The 12,840-nt window shown below is 41.6% G+C and overlaps 2 protein-coding genes across 3 annotated transcripts; one reads left to right on the top strand and one right to left on the bottom strand.

Moving 5' to 3' along the window:
• Nucleotides 1–26: 26 nt before the first annotated feature.
• On the top strand, nt 27–8,055 carry gtf2f1 (general transcription factor IIF, polypeptide 1). Of its 2 annotated transcripts, none has more exons than XM_080044749.1 (14): nt 27–70; nt 588–661; nt 953–999; nt 1,136–1,208; nt 1,376–1,569; nt 2,114–2,284; nt 2,856–3,067; nt 3,346–3,493; nt 3,617–3,672; nt 4,283–4,414; nt 4,542–4,615; nt 4,991–5,132; nt 5,452–5,590; nt 7,460–8,055. In XM_080044749.1, exons 2-14 carry the CDS (start codon nt 650–652, stop codon nt 7,662–7,664), a joined length of 1,605 nt encoding a protein of 534 aa, XP_079900875.1. In that variant the 5' UTR covers nt 27–70; nt 588–649; the 3' UTR covers nt 7,665–8,055. The 2 variants fall into 2 exon arrangements, with proteins under 2 accessions (XP_079900875.1, XP_079900876.1); XM_080044750.1 differs by having other exon boundaries at nt 4,545–4,615.
• A 278-nt stretch (nt 8,056–8,333) lies between these two features.
• On the bottom strand, nt 8,334–10,969 carry alkbh7 (alkB homolog 7). Its single transcript, XM_080044751.1, has 4 exons — nt 10,604–10,969; nt 9,791–9,964; nt 9,581–9,705; nt 8,334–9,044 (listed from the first exon to the last, which is right to left on the bottom strand). The coding sequence occupies exons 1-4, from the start codon at nt 10,874–10,876 to the stop codon at nt 8,924–8,926; spliced, it is 693 nt and encodes a 230-aa protein (XP_079900877.1). The 5' UTR covers nt 10,877–10,969; the 3' UTR covers nt 8,334–8,923.
• Between the last annotated feature and the right edge of the window lie 1,871 nt (nt 10,970–12,840).

Here is a 12,840-nt window from a genome sequence, read left to right on the forward strand (position 1 = left end):
GATTTCCTATCGAGGTTTCCTGTCGACTATTTTGACTAACGGAACAAACATTGTTCGAGTCTGCGCACCGGTAATTAAGCGGGATGATTTCACTTATAGTATATGGTTTTCACACTTAAATAACAATTTTGTTTAGTTGCTTGACGCAATATATTTATGTTATAGTGCACAACGTGTGAGGCCTCATTTCACATTTAACGCCACGTGAGTTTGAAGCTGCAGTTTCGTAGCAACGCTTAGCACAAGCCACAGACTGCAGCTACAACGGTTAGACACTATGTGCTATTGTTAATCTTTGCAACAAGTCATAGGTATATATCCATAGCAGCAAGTGATGATATTTTCAGCACAACAAAATACAGCTACGTTTGATGTTGCGTTTACTGACTTATATTAATAATACCTAGTCAAATAGCTAGTCAACCAAAGTGAGGGAGGGTTTTTTCCTTTAGCTACATCAACACGTTTGGTGCAGCAGCTCTTAGATACACTGTATCTTGCCAACAACATACTGATACATTAAGTCAACTTGGTGAAGCGTAGGCCTACTATGAATGCAACTGTTTTTGTTTTTTGAAATATATTAGGCTACCCAATTAGCCTGAAGCAACTGTACGTGTGGTGAGGAAATCCAGTGAGAGGACCAACCATGACTTCACTGGTAAGCTTAGTTAGCCTCTCAACTCTGAACTACAACATCCAAAATATGACTTTTATCTCTGTCAACAAAGTTTGATCATGTGCACTGATGTAAACTCTAGGCTAGCTGGTAATTGCGTAATTCGCATCATCTATGATTCGGAAACTTTCTTTTTAATGTTGACCTCCACCCAACACTCTTAAACATTACTGATATGCAGTTAATGATGTTCTGTTTAGTGCTGAGTATCCTCTAAATAATCTATAAAGTGCTGAGACTAAGCTGTCCTCTGATTGTGTGTGTGTTTTACAGGCGGGCAGCAGTTCCTCAACCACAGAATACACTGTGCGCGTCCCCAAGTGAGTAACACATGCTGACGTGCACATATCCACAGACTGTGATTTGATAGGAATAGGAAAGAAAGCTAGAAAGATGCAATGTTTTGGTAGTTATATTATTAATGATTCTATGATTGCATTTCTGTCTGTCTAATAGAAACACCAACAAGAAGTACAACATCATGGCTTTCAATTCGGGAGACAGAGTCAACTGTTCAACCTGGACACAGGTGGGGGTTCATGTCAGCATAGGTTAGATGATGACCTGAACTCAATGAGTCACAAAGCATTGTCATTACCCTTAAATTAACAGAACAAAGATAATCTGAAGTCTTAAAATGAAGTAAGAGGCCATAGCAACCATCTTTCAGTTTTAACATTTAAATTCCCAATCCAGGCTCGAATGGAGCGAGATATGAGCGCCCGGCGGATCTTTGGGGAGGAAGAGACAGCAGATGGCGCGGCCGGCAGTGAGTTTGGCAAAAAGCAGCGTGAGGAAGCGCGGCGGAAGAAGTATGGTATCGTGAAACGCGAGTTCAAAACGGAGGACCAGCCTTGGCTCCTCAAAGTCAACGGCAAGGGCGGCAAGAGGTGGGACAGACTTATTCTTCACACTCAGATTCACTCTCGTTTTCACATACTCTACTTATGATGTAACCAAAACTGTTGTTCTTATTAACATATATCTCTGTCAGTTTCCTAAAATCTATAAATCCTTATCACAGTTTGCAATACCTACATTTGTATTGAAACAATTCAGCAATTCTGGACGTGTGTTGCCAAAATCACTTTTTGTCGATATCAGTGAATATCTCCTGACACTCTGCTACTTGTCTGTACTTTTTATACGCGCTGAAAAAATCCAGTGTTAATACACAGCCTAGGCTAGGGGCATATAGCTACGGTGGCCCCTTTGTTTACATACCCGTTTACACAGTCTAAGCTGTGTATCAACAGAGGATTTCTTTTAGCGTACACAGTACTGATAGGTAGCAGATCACTGATTTTGACAACAAGCGTTCTCCAGAATCACTGACTCCACCTTTTTAAGACTGTATATGCAGGCCATATGGGTGATCGCTACTGTTTTCCACCACAGCTACATTCTCCCTCCATTTGTGTTTGTTTGTGTCAGGTTCAAAGGTCAAAAGAAGGGCGGAGTTACAGAAAACGCATCCTACTACATCTTTACACAGTGTCCCGACGGAGCCTTTGAGGCCTTCCCGGTCCACGGCTGGTACAACTTCATACCGCTGTCAAAACACCGGACTCTCACCGCTGAGGAGGCCGAGGAGGAGTGGGGCAGGTGAGACATGGGAGGAACGGGCACACATGATTGGTTGTTTGTGGTGATGAAAAAAATAAAACGGTATCCCTGTGTTCCAAATCAAATACTCCTTCTTTCTACTATTCTACATAAAAACTATGCAGTGAGGATAGGCAATACATTTGGGACATACTTTTACTTAATTATTTCTTTATAACAACGCGCCTTGAACTTGCCTCCTCTTGCTTATATTTCCGTTGCATCGCTGGTTGTTTTCACACTGTGGCTCAGTCGATGTGACGTTACCTCTGCAGCACAGTGTATTGTGGGTCAGAATCGCCAAAAAAGCATTCTGATTTCTACACTAAAAGTTGAGAAACATCGGGGAGAGTTGACAGAGGAAGGGATCCCTCTCCCAGGACGGACATCATGCCATCGATGTCATATGTACAGAAAATAATAGAAATCACAAAGGAATACAATCATTGACCAGATGTTTACATGGTAATACTAAAGTAAAATATGAATAGTGTGGATGCAGGATGTACTTTTGTTTACCGAACTGGTGCAGTTTACGTCAAACACGTATTTCCCCTTTGCCCGTTAACAGGAGGAACAAGGTGGTGAATCACTTCAGCATTATGCTCCAGAGGCGTTTCCGGGAGCAGGAGCACGGCGGGGACGACGATGACGAGGGAGAGAAGTCTGGGAAGAAGAAGAAAAAGAAGGGAGGAGGAGGGCGAGGAGGAGACCTGCGCATCACTGACCTGGAGGACGACCTGGAGATGAGCAGCGACGACAGTGACGGCAGCATGGGCGACGGTATGGAGAGACTCACTTGATGGAGAGGAAGATACTTGACTGTTGTAGTGTGCCCCCGCCAAACAAACGTATTGCAGATAGAGTCAGCGATTATAGAGAATGCTTGTTGTACAAAATCTTTTGACAACAAGCATTCTCCAGAATCACTAAGTTCAAAAGAGTGATCAAAAACAGAGAAAGCAGCCACTTAAACAGGAGTATTGTAAAATACACCCGTCAACATTTCTTGTCATCCTGTAATTTTTTTTTTTTTTTTTTTCACCACTTTTATTGGACAGATGGAGAGAGCAAGACGAAGGCAAAGAAAGAGACGGGCAAGGGAAAAGGAAAGAAGAAGAAGAGGAAGAGCAACGAAGAGGCCTTGGAGGACAGCGATGACGGGGACTACGAGGGTCTGGAGGTGGACTACATGTCAGATGAAAGCAGGTCAGATAAGTTGCCTTTTACGCACAAACAGACTCGCTATCTAATGTTACCACATGACAAAATATATATATCTGTTGTGATTTTTTAACCAAAATGTCCTTTTTCCCCCAAAAAAATAACCAGTTCGGACGAAGAGCCTGACAAGGGCAAAATAAACAAAGGACAGGACATGCCTAAAGGTCAGACCATCTCTAGTTAAATATTACTGATCTACTCAGTATGAAATACTCAAACGACGCTGATTATTCATGCATATATTAGTATGAGCACTTTCAAAATGTTGGTTGTGTGTGTTACTCCTCACCGCATCACCGCCACATGACATTAGTAAAATAAGAATACTCACTGATTGCATTTACTTAGGGGTGGAGTCAGCCAGTCAAGAGTACACTCAAAATCAGTGAATATTTCCTCACGATCCACTACCTGCCCGTACTGTTTGTGTTGATACACAGCCTAGACTCTGTAAACTGGTATCATGTAAACAAGGTATATGTAAACAAAAGGGCCCAACGTAGCTTGCAACATGCCGTTGTACAGATCCTAGGCTGTGTAATAACACTGGATTTTTTTTTATATAGCGCACACACAGAATGGACAGGTAGCGGATTGTGAGGAGATATTCACTGATTTGGAATCGCTGACTCCACCTTTGAAAATGAAATTAGTGTTTTTTTTTTATGCATTTCAATGTTTTTGACTTAATATTGGCTTAAGCAATGTTATGAATGATGACCATTTAGATTCCTTGAGAGATATCCCACCAAATAATTAGCCTTTTCCTCGTAGGGATTGACGAGGCGTCTGAAAGTGAGGAAGAGAGTGAGGAGGAGAAACCGAATGAAGAGGAGAACAAGGAGGAGGAAGAGGAGGAGGAAGGAAAGAAAACCCCGGTCCAAGCGGAAAAGAAGAAGAAAAAAGGTATTGAACCATATAGACACCCGGGTGACTATTTTGAGTATATCATTAAGTGAATGAGATCTTCATAAAACACCAGCGATGTTAAACGATGCTCCTGTTTTTACTGAGTCGTATGGATGTGTGTCAGCAGACAGCAGCGGAGAGTCGGAGAGCTCCGACGACAGCGACATCGACGGAGAGACGGCCTCGGCTTTATTCATGGTGCTTACTGTCTGTGTGACTGTATACATGGAGATTTGCTTGTTGCCTACTGTAGTTTTGACTTTTGCTATTTTGATTTTGTGGCATAATGAACGTCATTATGATAAATGTGACAACTAACTACTTATTAGTTGTCACATTTACTATTACTCAGAGGCCATTATGTGGGTATGTCACACATATCTAGTTAAATGATGTTCAGTACCTGTAAAGCTAATTCTGCCCACGAGCGAAGGAGCTCTTACTGTTGAGTTTTTGCAGCTTTTTTATTTTTTGTGAGTGAATGTGTGAATGTTTGGTATATACATTTCTGTAGTGTTGTGATTTTATTTTATTATTATTATCAAACATGTCTCTGTCTTTTCCCTCTCTCAGAAGAAGCGCACCCCTCCTAAACGTGCGGGTGGGCGTGGCTCAGCAGGCAGCTCCCGGACTGGCAGTCGCCCCGGGACACCATCCATTGACTCTGCCGCCACCTCCAGTACGCTGCGTGCTGCGGCCAGCAAGCTAGAACAAGGTGTTTGCTCACCGGGGCCCACCGTTTCGACAAACACGCCTTTACAGGCTGTGTATTAACACTGCATGTGTTTTTCAGCACTGACAACAAGCATTCTCCAGAATTGCTGACTCCACCTTTAACAAGACTCATGTCATGGCAAATGTATTTTTTTGAAGTTTTTTACAATAAGCCTACTGAACTGTGTTCTTTGCCTCTGATTTTATTTATTTTTTCTTTACTGCTGTCTACTATTGTCTACTTGTTACCAACATATTGAGATGAAGCCAAAGGCAATTATCGACATCATGAGCAATAACATTTCTAACCATTCCCACAGGTAAGAGACAGAATCCAGCTCCAGGCACAGACTCACCAGCTGCCAAAAGGCTGAAGATGGAGCCCAGCACTCAGAGCCCTGTTCCCTCTGGCAAGAGTACACCGCAGCCACCATCAGGCAAATCCACTCCAAGCTCAAGGTACAAAACCAGTCTATGCCTCTAAGAAACATCGGATGAAAATATGTATGGTGAAGCTGTCATTTACAGGGATCCCCACAGTCATGAAATCCCTGGAAAAGTTATGAAATTTGAGTAAACTTTTTCCAGACCTGGAAATGGTTTGTAAATACCGTATTTTCCGCACTATAAGCTGCACTGGACTATAAGCCGCAGGTGTTATAATGTTTAATTACCATGTAAGAGTTCGTGCACAGAGGGGATTGTCGGGAAAGAGATGGCTGCTTGAGGAAGCTCCCATTTATTAACATTTCAACAAACAAGTTGCATATTTGCATAACGTACTTAAGTGTCATTTAGTGCAATAGTAGCTACTAGGGATGGGCACGAGTGTTTTCGCTACTCGTGTGATCGCTTGCATTCCTCGAGGATCAATCGATTCCTCGTTAAACTTTTTTCTATTTTTAGAACGCAACGCATCTGTCTACAGAACAACGGTTGACCGCAATAAAGCGCTCAATGCTTTTGTCAAACAGTCACAGTTGCCATATGATATTAAGGATTTTTTTCCACAAGTTTAAAACACATTTTCCTCACTGAAAGTAATTAAATAGACGGGCCACAATATAAACCGATCGAGTAGGTCTGAGATGGGGAGGAAAAAAATCATGAGCTGTAGTTGTAACAAAGAAAAATAGCCTAAGTCACCATTTAAAATAAGAAGGGCAGCAGATAATATAAAATGATTGTCCTACAATTTAAATACATATAAATAACTCACCAAAGCAGATAGTTGTAGGCCTATATCCAACCGCGTAATGCTCACTCCGTGTCCGTGAATAATTACTGCGACTAATTCCTCATTAACGGAACGTTACACCGGTCGGTTTTTGAATCTTATCCCCATATTCCCTATTGAAGGCTTCTTAACTGTTGTTGGCTCGGAGCGAATGTGCCTGAAGTAAGCCTTGCTTCTTCTTTTCTTTCCAAGCGGAGAGCACCTTGCATGCTCACCTGGAGTCTACTCATTACTAACTGAGAGTAACAAGTGTCATCTCCCCTTTTTATAAACGTAACTTTATCATCTGCTTTGAAATAATTGGACAGTTATATTCCTGAAAATGTTCTGGAGAAGAAAGGAGAGACCGTGTTCAGCTCCGCGATGCTGTGGAGAACATAGGCTGCGCTGCGGTGGCACGGAGGTGGCAGTTATTTGTTTGACACAACGCTCAGTTTATTGCACTTGCATCAAAAATATTTAATTTTGTTAAACTTTATTTTATCCGTTTTGTGCCATTTTGTACACTATATAACATTTTAAAATAGGGGCGGCCGCGGCCCGCCGGCCTAAAGGCTACAGACACTTAAATTTTTTTTTTTTTTAAATCCTCATCCACCAATCGAGTTCATTTGAAACGAGGAGTACTCGATTACTAACGCCCATCCCTAGTAGCTACAGAACATATACTGTGCTGTGTAATAACAGGGTCGAAAAATGGGGAAAAAGTTGTGGCTTATAGTCTGAAAACTACGGTACCTGAATGTTTTGGAAACGTATTGAACTTACCCTAATTTCCACTAGTGTTTAAAACATGTTCCAAAACATGAGTAACGTTATACAAAATACTTCCTCGAGTTACTAATGTTCTATCCACAAGCATCTCTGGGAAGTACGTGACTTAATAATTTAGGGCTTCTAAATGACAAATATGGCACATGGCTGAAGAGAAACCATATTGAGCCCATAGGATTGTGAAAAAAGGCCTAAATAAGGTTATGGAAATTGGACTAAAGTTCATGGAAAATGTGTGGGAAGCCTGAATATATGCACAATTGACATCAAAATAAAGACAACCTATAAATCTTTTTCTATGTGTCCACTCCACACAGTGACGTGCAGCTGACGGAAGACGCGGTCCGTCGTTACCTGATCCGTAAACCCATGACCACCAAAGACCTGCTGAAGAAGTTCCAGACCAAGCGCACAGGTCTGAGCAGCGAGCAGACGGTCAACGTGCTGGCACAGATCCTGAAGCGCCTCAATCCAGAACGCAAAAATGTCAACGACAAAATGCACTTCTACCTCACTGAATAACCCACTGTGGAAGGGAGGGATGGTGTGAAGGTTTTGTGCCCATTTTGAAACAGGTCCTTAGGTGGCATTTATCAAGTTTTTTTTTGTTGAGCCCTTTGAGCTTGTTTTTTCCATAGTTGTTAGTTTCACATTAAATAACAGAAAACGTGCTAGTGCTGATTGACTGACGGACGGACAGCTCTTTCTCTTTGTCGACACAGTTTAACTTAGCTAGATAAATGAAGAAAAAAGTAGTTTTTTCTTAGGTAGAAATATTTGTAATAAAATTTAAAATCTATTTCTGTGTTAGGCTTTTCTCTCTACCCTTCTTTCTTTTGTATACCAGGTATTTTCTCAGTTTGTTCCCTCTTCATTTCGGTTTGGTTCCTACAACATGTCTGGGCCTTTTTGATTCCTGGAGATGGGCTGCTACCATGGACTGGTCAAAGTGTATGTTGAGATAACTTTATATAAAGGTATATGTAGATAGGGATATATGTGCACAAAGTAAACAGGACAGCTGGGACACGTATTTGCAAAAAGTGGGGATGTCCTCATCTTATGAAGGTTGAAAGAAATTAAATGTCTAAAATATGTCACAGCAGATCGGGTAAGAAGGGAGAAAGTTACTCTTCTAACTTCTTTTTACTTACATTATTTGAACAACTTATCTTAAATCAACAAGAGCCTTTATTGCATTTGAGTTCACTTAATTATTTGTCATGTTCACAAAGTCTCCTTCAAAGTGATGGTAATACATAAAAACATTCATCAAAATCAGAGGACCAACCCTCCCTTTTAATGTTCAACTAAATATTTGATACAATTAAATCGGATATAGTTTGCAAGCAGTGAGTGCTAACTGAAACAATGTTTTTAAACTACAGCCAAGATGCTGTTATTGTTGTGGAGGGTTGTGAAAAGTGCTGTTTATTTAAATCAGCCATTACCACATTTAAAAAATGCTCCAATGAACAAAGCCATTGTCCATCATTCATTCATTTTCATCCTTTTAATTTGAAAGATCATGCATTCGAACACTGTGTACACCACGTCACTACCAGTATGCTGTGGTTCTGTTATATCAAATCAGTTTAGCATTCTTGACAGAAAGGGGGTCACCCAAATCAATATTTCTTAATGGCACAGTATGGGGAGTGTCTCAACATTAAATGTCCCAGACACATACTTATTTATACATAATATAATAATACCTCAACCAAAAAAATAATAAGGGATTTCGGCTTTATAATCTTAAAGCAGATGCGTGGAGATAGATGTTAGCTCGGGAGGTTGCGACAGATGACGGAGATCCTACGCAGCCGGGGCACCCTGTGTCCATTGAACACAGAGTCCTCATCTTTGAGGATCTCGTGGGTGAACTTATGTCTGGCCTCGTCCCTGTATTTGGCAAGAGAGCAGGATGGAAAGCGTTACTGCACTGTTTAAAGTTGCATAGTATGAATGAGTTATCCTGCAATGTAGGACACAGCACACTTCATTAGAATATATCAGCCGCTACTGTGTGCACTCATCGCCAGTCACAAACTCAAATCCTTATATTACAGCGTAAAGGCGGAGTCAGCGATTCTGGAGAACGCTTGTTGTCAAAATCAGTGCATACCTACTCACAATCCCCTACCTGTCTGTACTGTGTGCGTTGAAAAAAATATCCCAGTGATAATACACAGCCTAGGCTCTGTAAACGGGTATGTAAACAAAGGGGCCACCTTAGCTGGTAACATGCTTTTATACAGACCCTAGGCTGTGTATTACCACTGGATTTTCTTTCAGCGCACACACAGTATGTACAGGTAGCAGACCGTGAGGAGATATTCACTAATATTGATAAAAAAAATAGTTTATTTGGCTTACTCCAGAATCATTGACTCCTCCTTTAACACAATACCTAAATATAATGTGATCATTTACTGAACCTGAGTATGTAGAGGGAACGCCGGGGCAGCAGCAGGTCCAGCCATTCATTGGGGGCATCTTCCTTTACCAAACGCATGATACTGTCAGAGAGAAGACTCAACCCAGCAATGGTGCTACCACAGAACTGAAACGACAGTAAGAGAGCACTGTACATGTTAGAACCTACTGTTTATTTATTTGATTCCAGTTATCTTTGTATGGAAGCCTACCTTGACACTATCAATGTGAGGCTTGATGTAGCCTTTCTTGTCCAGGTCTAAGATGTGCACGGGACCGAGGAGTGTACTGCCCGCAGGAAACGCTACGGATCGAAGGCGATTCAAGACGTCCTCGCACGCTGCCCCCCAACTCACACGCTCTGTCTCTCTGAACCCGTGTATAGCCTAAGTGTGGGGAAGGGGACACAGCACGAATACAGTCAGCATCACTCTTTACACCTGGGTGTATTAAGGAATTTACAATTAAAACAAACCAAAACCCTCTACTTCAATATGTATACCCTCCAGTATGCATAATACACCCTCTGCATATACTGTATGCAGACAGTGCAGAAGGCCCATGGACTCCATGGGCCTTCTGCAATAGGGTCCTGCGCCCCTATTCAGAACCTGGAGATGGCCCCTATCAGTGTAACAGATCATGGTCGCCACATATTTAAATGCCTGACTAAACAACACATTAACAAATATGCAAAACAACATACCCTTACATTAGCAAACCTATCTCTATTATTAATGTCATATGGAAACGCCCATAACAAAATGATATATACTAATCTACAAAAAAATAACAACATTTATACTATTCAATTAGTTTTTTTGTTGCTATACTTAGAGAATGCATGTTGTTGTGTAGCCTATGTCCGATGAATTACACGACTGATTTGTAGGTAGTTTAGGCGCAACTTTTGAAACAGCTATGCACCGATCACAAAAAGAAAGGGGGCAAAAGCAGGCTAGAATAGTCAGCAAAAACAACAAAATTGAACATGTAGGCTACCAGTCAGTATGATCTTGACTTACGTCGTCCCAATGGTCGAATTCATAGCGTTTCTTCTTCAGGCCTGGCTCCAGCTCTTTTAGGAAAGCGCCCTCCTCTTCCTCAGTGATAAAGGCCGTCTTTACCTGCACCTGTGAGCCGAGTGCCTGCACGAGCTCCCGGCTGGAGCCGACCACTAGAGCATCATCTCGGAGAGGTGAGAGCCCGTTGCTGGCACACGAGCTCACACAGCGCCGGTGTCCGACGTAAACAGCAGGTGTGTGGATTCGTTGTATTACCAGCAGCAATAGTTTCATCCTCCTGTCTGAAATATTATTAGTCAGTCTCGCTACACTGTCCTTAACTGTAGTTAGCTAGGTTTTGGTCGTGTTGACATTGTGAAGTGGCTCTCTAAGACGCCATGTTTAAATGCAATGCATTGTGGGGGGCGTAGTCTTACAACCGAAAACGCAACACGTAAAGTAGCCTGGCCCCTCTCAGGAATTCAGACTCTTTTTTTGTCTAAATATCAAGATGGTAGTAGGCTACAAACAATTTAACAAGATATTGTACCCTAAATCATCATGTGTCCTTTGGAATGCAGGTTAACATTGGGAAGGTGACATACGCCTAAATTACATTTCGTATTGAGGATTAAGCAGATTTTAGGGGGTGAGGGGCTGCAATTTTACGGGCAACCCCTGTCCCTTCTCTTGTTGTGCCCGCCCCACCCCCACCCAGAATTTGGGCTTGCATGACTCCTCTCACTGAAAGTATTGTATCTGCAGGTATAAGCACTCTTCTGGGTTGTGTGAAGCCGGTCTTGAAAACAAACGTTAGGCTACAATGGATAATAACATGATCTGGGATTATAAATCATCTTTGTATTGGTTATAAAGCATATCACATGCCATTAATTTAGGTTTGCGATGGCCACCCCACTCTAGGTCTGTGTCCCACCTTGGCCACCTCGGTCAAAATGGCCTGGAAATGCCACTGGCTGTTGCAGTTATATAGGCTACTGTTACCACTGGAGGGCAGTGATCACTCGTTGTAAATGTACTCAGCCAACATCTGGTGAAAACCTTCAAAGTAAAATATTCAGGACAAATTCTTTATCTACATTTTCAACTGCCAAGTGTGCAAATGATGCAGCTAGAAAAAACACTAACTGCGGTCTAATTGTTTGCTTGGGAGATTATTGTAATTTCTTAGATGGAGCATCATGTGTTAGATTTCAAGTATATTGATTTGGTTCTGATTAGAACTTCACTATTTTTATTTGATCAACAAATATATTGTTCAATATGTAGAGTGACAGAAGGAATCTATACTATTTACAGTGGTTGCCAAAAGTATTAGAACAAGGAGGTGTGTTGTTGTTTTTGTTAAATTTACCATTAAAAGACCCATAAAACAAAGGAAATATCTACAAAGTCAACATTATGCTGTATAAAGGGGTAGTATTATGGTGTGCGGGGCCATTTCAGCCTCAGAAACAGGTGACTTAGTGAAAGTTGATGGCATCATGGACAAGAAAGTATACCACAACATTCTGGTGAGGCACGGAGTACCATCTGGGAGTTGTCTTATTGAGCCTGGATTTATTTTCAAGAAGACAAGGACCCTAACTTCAAACTATTGCCGGAGCTACCTTCAACAAAGGAATTTGCTGGAACATTGAAAATGATGGACTTGCCCCCTCAAAGTCCGGATGTATCGAGCTAATTTGGGGCGAGTTGGAAAATAAACTGGACATATCCATACATTCAAAGGAAAGCCTCTGGCTTGAGTTGCATAAGTGTTGAAGTTCTCAGGAAATATGCCAGAGAGATTTGATGCTGTAATTGCTGCAGAAGGTGCACATTCCAAATATTAAAGTTCAAAGTGGATAAAAACAGTAGGAATCACTTCATCTGATAATTGTTGTGCTCAGAGCAAACATCTGCATATTTCATGAACATTATGAAATGAAATCATGTTCGGCCACTTTATTAGGTACACCTGTTCAATGGCTTATAAAAACAAAAAGCTGATCAGCCAATCACATGGCAGCAATGTAATGCATTTAGGCATTTAGACGTGGTCAAGACAATGTACTAAAGTCAAACCGAGCACCAGAATAGGGAAGAAAGGGGGTTTAGGTGACTTTGAACATAACATGGTTGATGGTGCACGGCAGGATGGATCCATACTTTCATGTTTTTTACGCCAAATTCTGAACCTGCCATCTGAATGTCGCAACTGAAATCGAGACTCACCAGACCAGGCATGATTTTTC

The sequence above is a fragment of the Ammodytes marinus genome (assembly GCF_949987685.1).
Source record: "Ammodytes marinus genome assembly, chromosome: 16".
Lineage (NCBI taxonomy): Eukaryota > Metazoa > Chordata > Actinopteri > Uranoscopiformes > Ammodytidae > Ammodytes > Ammodytes marinus.

Excerpts from the sequence above, each read along its gene's own strand:
- gtf2f1 (XM_080044749.1), top strand. Across the intron at positions 4,415-4,541 it reads GGAAAAGAAGAAGAAAAAAG|CAGACAGCAGCGGAGAGTCG; the intron begins GTATTGAACCAT and ends GATGTGTGTCAG. Across the intron at positions 5,133-5,451 it reads GGCCAGCAAGCTAGAACAAG|GTAAGAGACAGAATCCAGCT; the intron begins GTGTTTGCTCAC and ends CCATTCCCACAG.
- alkbh7 (XM_080044751.1), bottom strand. The coding sequence starts at position 10,876 with ATGAAACTATTGCTGCTGGTAATACAACGAATCCACACACCTGCTGTT. Across the intron at positions 9,965-10,603 it reads AATTCGACCATTGGGACGAC|GCTATACACGGGTTCAGAGA; the intron begins GTAAGTCAAGAT and ends CCCCACACTTAG. Across the intron at positions 9,045-9,580 it reads CGTTCCCTCTACATACTCAG|GGACGAGGCCAGACATAAGT; the intron begins GTTCAGTAAATG and ends TGCCAAATACAG.